Source organism: Scyliorhinus torazame, chromosome 15, assembly GCF_047496885.1.
Source record: "Scyliorhinus torazame isolate Kashiwa2021f chromosome 15, sScyTor2.1, whole genome shotgun sequence".
Classification (NCBI taxonomy): Eukaryota; Metazoa; Chordata; class Chondrichthyes; order Carcharhiniformes; family Scyliorhinidae; genus Scyliorhinus; species Scyliorhinus torazame.
Window position 1 is genome coordinate 127,292,051 of NC_092721.1, and position 12,203 is coordinate 127,304,253.

Consider the following 12,203-nt stretch of genomic DNA (forward strand, 5'->3'; position numbering starts at 1 on the left):
GGAGAATCTCGCCCCTGGTGTGAGAGATTCTGGGGTGGGATTCTCCGAACCCCCGCCGGGTCGGAGAATCGCCGGGTGGCGGTGTGAATCCCGCCCCTGCCAGCTGCCGAATTCTCCGGCGCCGGGGATTTGGCGGGGGCGGGAATCATGCTGCGCCGGTCGGCGGCCGCTAGCAGCGCCCCCTACCCCCAGGTGATTCTCTGGCCCGCGATGGGCCGAGTGGCCACCCGTTTACGGCCGGTCCCGCCGGCATAAATTACAACAGGTACTTACCGGCGGGACCTGGCTCCACGGGCGTGGGGGGATCTGGCCCCGGAAGGTGCCTCCACGGTGGTCTGGCCCGCGATCGGAGCCCACCGATCCGTGGGCGGGCCTGTGCCGTGGGGCACTCTATTCCTCATCGTCGGCTGCTGTAACAGTCCGCGATGGCCGACGCGGAGATGAACCCCCCTGCGCATGCGCTGGGATGACGCCAGCACACACTGGCGCTCCCGCGCATGTGCCAACTCACGCCGGCCGGCGGAGGCCCTTCCGCGCTGACCGGGCGGCGCAAACCACTCTGGCACCGGCCTAGCCCCTGAATTCCGCACCTTCGGGGCAGCCCGACGCCGGAGTGGTTCACGCCACTCCTTCGCGCCGGAGCTGCCCGCCCCGCCGGAGAATCCCGCCCCAGATCTCTGATGCAGTGTGGCTCATATGGTGCATTATTTGAAATCATTACTTTTAATGGAGATTCAAGGCAGTTCAGAATTTTAAGAGGAAAAGTAGACACTTACTGCCATGGTAAACTCTATTGTGATGTAAGCACCAATTTAATTACATTCTAGCAAAACCAGTTAAGTGGAAAGGTTTTAGAAAAGTAAAAATATTTTTTGGAGTTTGGAATTCAGTGCCAAGTATGAAAGTCTATTGAATGTGGAAATATCTATTTAGTGAGCGCCTGCAATAAATATTAATTATTGGTGTGCTTTGGGTTTCAGATCGTTCCACAGTTACCATGTGCCAAGGCTCTCTATAACTATGAAGGGAAGGAACCTGGTGATCTCAGATTCTGCAAAGGTGACCTCCTCATTCTGCGAAGGAAGGTGGATGAGAATTGGTATCACGGCGAGCTTAATGGTACCCATGGCTTTTTTCCAGCTAGTTATATTCAATGCATCAAGCCCCTTCCACAGCCACCTCCTCAGGGCAAAGCACTTTATGACTTTGAAGTAAAGGATAAAGAACAAGACAAGGATTGCTTGACTTTCTCAAAGGTAACACAATAATTACATCGAGATGTATATATTTGTTTTTACTCTAGAGGTAGAATTTGCAGTGCAGAAGGAGGCCATTCGGCCCATTGAGTCTTCATCGGCTCTTGGAAAGAGCATCCTAGTTAAGCCCACACCTTCACCCTATTCCCATAACCCTGCAACCCCATCCAACCTAAGGGCAATTTAGCATGGCCAATCCACCTAACCTGCACATCTTTGGACTGTGGGGGGAAACCGGAGCACCCGGAGGAAACCCACGCAGACATGGGGAGAACGTGCAGACTCCACACAGACAGAGACCCAAGCAGGAATCGAATCTGGAATCTTGACGCTGTGAAGCCAGAGTGCTAACCACTATGCTACCGTGCTGCATGTAAAATGTGTTTTACATTTACTCAGTACATTATCATAAATTTAGCTGCTGTGCATCTCTACCCTGTGGAGGTATCAGAGAGCATTCTAACTAACGATATTGGGGATTGGAGGGGGTAGATTTTCTGTGCCCGCCCCTACAGTGTGTTTCAAGCGGCGACAGACTTGCCGGTGGCGGGACCTTCTGGTTCTGGTCCCACCGCTGTCACTGGGATTTCTGATGGAATCCAGCAACCCCCCTGGCACTGAGAAACCCACGGCAGTGGTTCATTGTCCTGCTGGTGAGAACAGCTGGAAAATTCCCCCCCCCCCATTATTTTTTTAACAATCTAACACTAATGTGGTATTTCTCTAGCAGATTCTTCTATTCCTTCGAAAGCTAGATAAGCAAAGTGCTTGTCCTCTTGTCCTCTTGCGTTACAGAAGTTATGGCAGTGGTAACATTATTCAACAAATATCAATTATCCTATCTGACATCCCATGTTATATGACCCACTCACCAGCATACAGCCCCAAGCCATTTTTTTCTGGCCAGTGCAGACCTTGCTCTGACATTGGTGGAGTCTGCAGGTAGAAGATTAAAATTACCTGAACAACAACTTTTCAATGCCTGTGCATGTTGTTTTTTGGGTTGCCACTAGTGCTGCAAAATATGTAATGTAAGCTGGGGAAATACACAGCGCTGTCAACTTTAGCTCATGGAGGGGCTGGTTTTGAATGCAACATCACTTTATGCTGAAGTCCAATTACAAGCATAGAGATCAGCTAGCGGCAGCATTCGGGCAAATGTCGGGTCCAATGTGACGAATGTCAACTTAAATAAATTAAAATGACAGTTTGCAGACAATAAAGATGTAAGTGACTGATTGGCTTCTCAAGACTAATCAGTGTTTGAACAATCTACTGAGATCATTTTAACCACATCACATTTGCTTCAAAGTATCTGTAAGATGCTTTAGCACACTGGGCTAAATTGCTGGCTTTTAAAGCAGACCAAGGCAGGCCAGCAGCACGCTTCAATTCCTGTACCAGCCTCCCCGAACAGGCGCCGGAATGTGGCGACTAGGGGCTTTTCACAGTAACTTCATTTGAAGCCTACTTGTGACAATAAGCGATTTTCATTTTTTCATTTCAATTGTTTCACACCCTGTAGAGGTCACCTCCACATGCCGAGCTTCAAATCTGCAGTTTACACTATGCTTCTACTTTTCATTCTGTTTTTGTGTTGAAGAAGTTTTGGTTCTATCCAAAATACTTTTATGCTTTATCCTTGGAATCAATTCAGAACATAATGTACAGCAGCATAATGACACTCTACAAAACATTGTCTTAGAGTCATAGAGTCATAGATGTTTACAGCATGGAAACAGGCCCTTTGGCCCAGCTTGTCCATGCCGCCCAGATTCTAAGCTAGTCCCACTTGCCCGCATTTGGCCCATATCCGTCTATACCCACCCTGCCCATGTAACTGTCTAACTGTTCTTTAAAGGAAAACATTCTACCCGCCCCTATCACTGCCTCTGGCAGCTCGTTCCAGATGCTCACCAATTTCTTTTGTGTGAAGTCATTTCCCCTCTGGTCTCTTTTGTATCTCTCCCCTCTCACCTTAAACCTATGCCCTTTAGTTCTAGACTCCTCTATCTTTGGGAAAAGATGTTGACTATCTACCTTATCTATGCCCCTCATTATTTTATAGATCTCTATAAGATCACCCTTAAGCCTCTTAAGCTCCAGGGAAAAAAAGTCCCATCCTATCCAGCCTCTCCTTGTAGCTCAAAACCATCAAGTCCTGGTAGCATCTTATATACTTACAAATCATGCAATCTTAAATCAAGGTTGGCTTAAAGTTACACTGTAGCTAGATGCTGGGAAAATCAGGTAGAAACCAGTTGGTGTCCAGTTTGGAAGTAAATCATGCTGGTTATATACTGCCAATTTAATATTGCCAGCTAAAAATCCTAAAATTGGTATTTAGTCTTGCTGACCTCTGCTTGTTTTATTTTAACATTTTCCATCTCCATGTAGTGGGTAACATTCTATTATTCTGTGCAGCATGTCAATGCACTATGTCGCCTTTCTATCTGTCGTTCTTTCCTAATTCTAACCAGCAAGTAGGAATTGAGTTACAAAAATAATAAATGGTTTCGTTTTTATTGTAAATTTAGTTCAATTGGAAAGAAATGAAATCCATTTATTAAAAAGTGGCTCATTGTTAAATTTGATTGTGAAATATTTCCATTGGAAAAGAACAGCAGGAAAAGACCATTAGGTTCACCCCATTAAGTTCACAGTGCAACAAATATGTTTCCTAACGATATTATCTGCTGGAGCACAAAGAATGAAAATCAAAATTCCAGCTAATTCAGGGAAGTTCCTCTCAGACTCTCTAAGGAAAGGAAATCAAGTAAAGTTGAGGAGGCAACACTAGCATGTGGGCATCATAAATCAGCAAGGTAGCATAGTGGTTAGCACAATTGCTTCACAGCTCCAGGGTCCCAGGTTCGATTCCCGGCTTGTGTCACTGTGCGGAGTCTGTACGATTTCCTCCGGGTGCTTCGGTTTCCTCCCACAGTCCAAAGATGTGCAGGTTAGGTGGATTGTCCATGCTAAATTGCCCTTAGTGTCCAAAATTGCCCTTTGTGTCGGGTGGGGTTACTGGGTTATGGGAATAGGGTGGAGGTGTGGGCTTGGGTAGGGTGCTCTTTCCAAGAGCCGGTGCAGACTCGATGGGCCAAATGGCCTCCTGCTGCACTGTAAATTCTATGAAAAAAATCACCTCCCCATATTAGGAAATATCTTCCTCTCATGAACTTGTTAGAAAATCATTGAATATACCCTACTCAACAATTGAGCATCCACAACCCTCTGGAGTAGAGAATTCCTAAGATACAGAACCTTCTTGAGTGACGAAATTTCGCTCCATCTGAATCTTACCTGGCACGGTGGCACAGTGGTTAGCACTGCTGCCTCACAGCACCAGAGACACGGGTTCATTTCCGTCCTTGGGTGACTGTCTGTGTGGAGTTTGTACATACTCCCCATGTCTGCGTGGGTTTCCTCCGGGTGCTCCCGTTTCTTCCCACAGTCCAAAGATGTGTAGGTTAGGTGGATTGGCCATGATTAATGCACAGAGTTATGTGGATAGGGTGGGGGAGTGGGCCTAGGTAGAGAGAGCTCTTTTGGAGGGTCGGTACAGACTCGATGGGCCGAAGAACCTCCTTCTGCACTGTTGGGATTCTAGGGATTCTCTGAACTGGTTATCTCCTTTTCCTGAAACAGTGCCTCCAAGTTTTCAACACTCTCCATGCAGGGGAAACATCCTCACAGAATCCACCCTGTCCACCCTTGCACCAGAATGTTTTTAATACATTAATTTATGAAATGCAGGGCAGCATTTATTGACCATCCTTAATGGCTATTTGAGAAAGTGGTGGAGAGCTGCCTTCTTGAACCTTTGCTGTCCATGTGGTGTAGGTACAGCCACAGTGCAGTCGTCAGCATAGACCAACTCTCTGATGAAGAAATGGTTTATCTTTGTCTTGGATTGCAGATAAGCAAGTTTGACCAGCTTTCTGTCAATTCTGGTATGTAAGTGAATACCCTGTGTAGGTCACCTGAACGTACCTGACAGCAGCAAATAGAATATGCATGATTGTGATGTCAGAACGCAACGCAGTTTTTAAAAATAATCTTTATTGTCACAACTAGGCTTACATTAACACTGCAATGAAGTTACTGTGAAACGCCCCTAGTCGCCAATTCCCCGCTTGTTCGGGTACACAGAGGGAGAATTCAGAATATACAAATCACCTAACCAGCATGTCTTTCGGGACTCGTGAGAGGAAACTGGAGCACCCGGAGGAAACCCACGCAGACACGGGGAAAACGTGCAGACTCCACGCAGACAGTGATTCAAGCCGGGAATCGAACCTGGGAGCCTGGAGCTGTGAAGCAACAGTGCTAACCACTGTGCTGCCCCACTGAGGATCTCAAAGTGTTCTGCTGTTTCCCCATTGTAGCCCACCTTGCTCATGGGCAGCACAGTAGCACAGTGGTTAGCAATGTTACCCAGGTTTGATACCCGGCTTGGGTCACTATCTCTGCGGAGTCTGCACATTATCCCCGTGTCTGTGTAGGTTTCCTCTTGGTGCACCGGTTTCTTCCCATAAGTCCCGAAATACATGCTGTGAGGTGATTTGGACATTCTGAATCCTCCCTCTGTGTGCCCGCACAGGCGCCAGAGTGTGGCGATAAGGTGATTTTCACAGTAGCTTCATTGCAGTGTAAATATAAGCCTACTTATGACAATGAAGATTATTATCATCTTTTTGTCATGGAAAGAGGAGATCACATCGAGCAGCTTCAGTGAGCAGCCAATTTTCTTCGGCATATTAAATGCACTAGGCGGGATTCTCCATTGGCTGACGCCGAAATCGCGAAACGCGTTTGGGCGAGAATCGTTTCCAACGGCAAAATTGTGGCGGGCACCGATTTGCCACCAAATCGCAATTCTCCGTCACCTCAACAGTGGCATCATTGAATTCCAGAACACACGTACAGTAAATACTGTTTGCATGTCATTAGCGGGCCCGATTCGGTATTCTCCGGGGCCTCAGCGATTCTCCTCCTCCGTTGAGCCGAGTTCCCGACGGCGCGGTTCACTTGCGCTTTTAAACATCATGAAACCGGCATCGTGGCTGATGTGGGAGCGAGAGGAGGCAGGATGCGGAGAGGAGCGACTGTTGGCTGCCGGGCCGGATGCTGGACAGGCTGTCTGGGGTGGGGGTGCCCTACCAGGGCCGAAGAGGGTGGGGTGACGGGGGAATGAGCCATGAGCCCGGGGTGACACCCCACGGAACTGGAGCGGTGTCCAGGCATGGACCACCATTACCACGGCCTGCAAGGCAGCCTTCCTGCTGCACACCCCACTGACCACCCACCCTGACCCCTGGTTCTGCAGAGTGGCACTGGCTGTATGGGTGCCACCACATCCGCACCCCACCCTCAACCAAATCCACCCCCCCCCCCAACCCGGCCACCACCTGCCAGCGGCCCACCCAGAACAATGCCTGCATTAGCCAGTACGGGAGACATCCCTGATTTTGGATGTCTCCAGGACAACTTGTGCCAGGGTTTATTATGAAAGAAGGTGTAGTTACACAAAGCTCGTGGTAGCAGAAAGGTCCAAGTATGTTCTCATTTATCTTTCCCACACCATGATAAATTGCTTCTGTTTTCACAGAGGAAGACATGAATAATGTACCAGAAGTTCTGAGAAACACACATTTTATTGAGGAGCTGAAGAAAATCAGTATTTTTTTAAAAAAATGCATTTTATTACAAACATGTATCAAAACAGGTTACAGCGAATAAACACCCCGGGAAACATACTTCCCAACAATCAACTGTACAGTTTGTACAGATTTTTCCCCTTTTGCAGCCCCCCTCCCCCGCGACGAACAGCTCCTCAAACACGGTCACAAACATCCTCCACCTTTCCTCAAAACCCCCTGAAGAACCCCTTAACTCATACTTTATCTTCTCTAATCGCAGGAAGTCATACAGGTCACCCAATCAAGCCGCTATCCCCGGTGGCATTGCCGACCGCCACTCCAGCAAAATTCACCACCGTGCAATCAGAGAGGCGAAGGCCAAGACCTTCCTCCTCTCCATGAGCTCCGGCTTCTCTGAACCCCCAAATATTGCCACCAAAGGGTCCAGGTCCACTCCCTCCTCCACTATCCTGGCTCAGACCGCGAATGCTCCAGCCCGAATCTTTCCAATTTTTAGCAACCCCAAAACGTGCTGGCCACCACCCACACCTCTCACACTCATCTGCTACCCCCTGAAAGGACCCACGCATTCTCGCCCGAATCATATGCACCCTGAGCACCACCTTAAACTGTATCAGGCTCATCCTTGCACAAGAGGAGGTCCCGTTTACCCTTCGCAGTGCCTCAATCCATACTCCCCAATTGATCTCCATTCCCAACTCCGCTTCCCATTTCTCCTTGATCTTCACCACCCACTCGCCTCCCTACTCCCCCAGCCACTTATATATATCCCCAATTCTTCCCTCCCCTTCCACATCCGGAAGCAGCAGTCGCTCCAGCAGGGTGTATCTTGGCAACCTAGGGAACCCCCTCCAGACCTTTTGCGCAAAGTCCCTAACCTGCAGATACCTGAATTCACTACCCCTCAGCAGCTCTACCCTCTCGCTTGGCTCCTCCAGACTGGCGAACCCTTCCTCCAAATACAGATCCCTCTTCCCTCCACCTCCAGCCCCACTTCCCTCTGTCGTGTTATTCCCCCTGGGGTAACACGGACTGCAACACGATGCAGTGAAATGATCAAGCATACACCAAACGTAGGCGTTGGTTCAATAAGATTTATTGAACTTCAGTAACGAAACACACAGCTGCCTGTGGGTTGACTCTCTACTACTCTAAGTAAACTAACATTAACTAACCAGACCAGGTTATCTCTGATCCACATGTAGAAGGTGCTGACTGATATATAAATCCTGACTGTCACTACAGTTGTCACCAGTGGAAAGAGGCAGAGTGCTGATGCCTCGTGTGTTTTATAGTTGGAAGCCCCCCTCTGGTGTTCTGTCTGGTGATTGGTCATGTTCTGTTCTGTATGTTGATTGGCTCACCTGGGTGTCTGTCACTGCCTGATTTTACCTCATGATGTGCATGGGTGCATATTATGACATCCTCCCTTTTAAAAAAAAATTTGTCGGCTGCTTAGAGCATATACGACATATTTACAAAAGTAACTATATACAGCAATTGGTGAGTGAATGGATATGTACATGTATGGTGTCTCACGTGCAGAAACGTAACAGTATATATACAAAGGAACTATTTATAAGTCCAGTCGTTGGGGCTGTCGTCGGATTCTTGTGGACCGCCTGAGAGGTGGAGGTGGGGATGATGGTGTCTGGACAGGTTGGCCTGCAGCCAGATTGGTGCCCTCGTGGTGCGAGGTGTCCGGATAAGGCAGAACAACATCTGGGAACGTGAGATCCGGTGATGGGCAGGCAAGTTTGCGTAGTGCCCTTCTGTTGCACCTGACAATAGATCCATCAGCCATGTGAACCACAAACGACCTGGGAGCAGCCTGTCGAACAACAACAGCTGGAGCTGACCAGCCTCCACCAGGGAACTTGACGCGAACAGCGTCCTTCGGAGAGAGCACGGGCAGATCAGTAGCATGAGCATCATATGTTATCTTTTGCCGGGTTCTGATCTGCTGCATCTTTTGCAGCACTGGAAGGTGATCCAGGTCAGGTACATGAATGTCCGGAACAGTCGTCCGCAGGTTACGATTCATAAGGAGCTGTGCCGGAGACATACCGTTGGACAGAGGGGTTGCCCTGTACGCCAGAAGAGCAAGATTAAAGTCCGAAGCTGAGTCCCCAGCCTTACAGAGCATCTGCTTCACGATATGGACCCCTTTTTCGACCTTCCCATTAGATTGTGGGTAATGCGGGCTCGAGGTGATGTGCTGGAAGTGGTATTGCTTTGCGAAGTTGGACCATTCTTGACTATAGAAACAGGGACCGTTGTCGCTCATAACCGTGAGCGGGATTCCATGCCTGGCAAATGCCTCCTTGCAGGCCTTTATGACAGTCCTGGATGTACGGTCAGACAGTTTCACTACTTCGGGGTAACGGGAGAAGTAATCAATTATCAGGACGTAGTCACGCCCGTTGCCATGAAAAAGGTCAACACTGACCTTAGACCACGGAGAGGTCATGATCGCGTGCTGCTGGAGCGGTTCTTTGGGCTGAGCAAGCTGGAAGCACTGGCAGGTCACGCAATTGAGGACCATGTTTGATATATCCTCATTGATGCCGGGCCAATAGACAGCCTGCCGGGCCCTGCGCCTGCACTTCTCAATACAGAGGTGTCCCTCGTGTATCTGCGTGAGCACCAAGCTCTGGAGGCTGCGCGGAATGATGATGCAATCCAATTTCAGGAGGATACCCTTGACAACAGTTAGGTCATCCTTTACATTATAGTATTGGGGGCATTGCCCTTTCTGCCAGCCATTTGTGAGGTGATGTATGACCCGCTGCAGAAGAGGGTCCTTGGTGGTCTCTTCTCGAATGTTGACGAGTCGTTCGTTGGATGTCGGGAGGGTGCTGGCACACAGTTGCACCTGTGCCTCAATGTCGTGTATGAAGTCTACCTGCTCACATGGCGAGGCGATGGCACGCGACAGGGCAACCGCGATGATTAGCTCCTTTCCAGGTGTATAAACCAGTTCAAAATCATACCTGCGAAGTCGAAGGAGAATGTGCTGGAGTCTGGGTCACATGTCCTTTAAGTCCTTGTGTATAATGTGCACTAGGGGTCTGTGGTCCGTCTCTACTGTAAAGGTCGGGAGACCAGAGACATATTCGTGGAATTCCATGATGCCAGTGAGAAGGCCCAGGCATTCTTTCTCTATTTGAGCATATCGTTGCTCAGTGAGGGTCATGGCCCTTGATGCGTAGGCCACTGGAGCCCAGGACAAGGTGTCGTCATTCTGGAGGAGCACAGCCCCAATGGCGTCCTGGCTGGCGTCTGTGGAGATTTTAGTCTCCCTCGCTGGGTCAAAAAAAGCTAGAACAGGGGCGGTGGTTAGCTTCGCTTTCAACTCAAGCCACTCTGCTTGATGTGCGGGTAGCCACTGGAAAGTGGTGGACTTCTTCACCAGGTGCCTGAGGGCAGTGGTATGTGACGCGAGGTTGGGAATGAACTTCCCCCCAAAATGTACCATCCCCAGGAAGTGGAGGACCGTCTTCTTGCCCTCTGGGGTCTTCATTGTGTTGATGGCCTTGACATTGTCCGAGTCTGGTTGCACGACCTGCTGGGAGATCTGATCACCCAGAAACTTAATTGACGAAATTGGATTGGATTTGTTTATTGTCACGTGTACCGAGGTACAGTGAAAAGTATTTTTCTGTGAGCAGCTCAACAGATCATTAAGTACATGAGAAGAAAAGGGAATAAAAGAAAATACATAATAGGGCAACACAACATATACAATGCAACTACATAAGCACTGGCATCGGATGAAGCACACAGGGTGTAGTGTTAATGAAGTCAGTCCATAAGAGGGTCATTTAGGAGTCTGGTGACAGTGGGGAAGAAGCTGTTTTTGAGTCTGTTCGTGCGTGTTCTCAGACTTCTGTATCTCTTGCCCGATGGAAGAAGTTGGAAGAGTGAGTAAGCCGGGTGGGAGGGATCTTTGATTATACTGCCCGCTTTCCCCGGGCAGTGGGAGGTGTAGATGGAGTCAAAGATGAATGCCAAAGGAGCATTTGGTTTTATTTAATTTCAGGCCGTTGGCATGTATGCGCCTGTTGCAGACGAGAAATATGTTCCTCCGGGGTTGTGGACCATATGATGACGTTGTGAACATAAACCCGCACACCGTCAATGCCCTCTAGCATTTGCTCCATTATTCGATGAAAGATATCGGAGGCCGAAACAATACCAAACGGCATGCGGTTGTAGCAACATCTTCCGAAGGATGTATTAAACGTGCAGAGCTTCCTGCTGGACTCGTCCAGTTGTACCTGCCAGAAGCCACGCGATGCATCCAGCTTTGTAAAGAATTTAGCATGTGCCATCTCACTCGTCAGTTCCTCCCGCTTCGGGATCGGATCGTATTCCCTCATAATGTTGCGGTTCAGATCCTTGGGATCGATACAAATGTGCAGTTCTCCAGAGGGTTTCTTGACACAGACCATCGAGCTGACCCAGTCAGTTGGTTCCGTCACCTTGGATATTATTCCCTGATCTTGGAGCTCTTGCAGCTGCGCCTTTAGACGGTCTTTTAGAGGCGCCGGCACCCAACGTGGCACATGGATGACAGGCGTGGCATAAGGCCTGAGCAGAATTTTATAGCGGTAGGGCAGCGTACCCATCCCACTGAACACATCCGGGTATTGCAATAGTAGCTCCTCAATGTCGGCCTGAAGAGTGCTGTTGGTAGAGGACATGGCATGTACACGCTGGACGAGATGGAGTAGCTTGCATGCATGGGCACCAAGCAGAGAAGCCTTGCCGGGCTTGACGATCTCAAACCGCAAAGTGGCCTTGACGGCCTTGTTGGATACATGCAGGTGACAGGACCCAAACGCAGTGATGGCATTTCCATTGTAGTCGAGCAACTGGCAGTCCGGCGGAAGAATTGTTGGCTGCCTTTGGATACGAGCAAGATCTGCTCGGGATATTAGAATGGCCAAAGCACCGGTGTCCAGCTTGAACCGGATGCTACAACCGTTGACTTGTACTGTGGCACGCCACTCGTCCGCATAATCCACATTGAGGATGGTGTGTGCGTTGCTGAATGCGAGGAGGCCTTGTCATGCATGGTGATGATGCCCACTCGATATGGGACTCTGGGCAGTCGTCCTCTGGATCCGTGACGGGATCAGGTTCCAAATGCAGCAGCCTTTGCTACACACTTCGAACACGTCTGCGTTGGATCTGGGATCGCTGGCCCCCTATCGGAGGTGCAGACCTGCACAAAGCCGCATACTGGCCAAGCTTCTTGCAGTTGAGACATCGCCTG

At 49.2% G+C, this 12,203-nt stretch overlaps 1 protein-coding gene across 1 annotated transcript in view; it reads left to right on the plus strand.

The window, feature by feature from the left end:
* Window positions 1-12,203, plus strand: part of LOC140391806 (E3 ubiquitin-protein ligase SH3RF3-like) — a 597,301-nt gene that overhangs the window by 399,683 nt on the left and 185,415 nt on the right. The window contains exon 2 of the mRNA XM_072476706.1: window positions 981-1,256. Within this exon, the coding sequence (XP_072332807.1) occupies window positions 981-1,256 (276 nt within the window). The remainder of the gene's footprint in view (window positions 1-980; window positions 1,257-12,203) is intronic.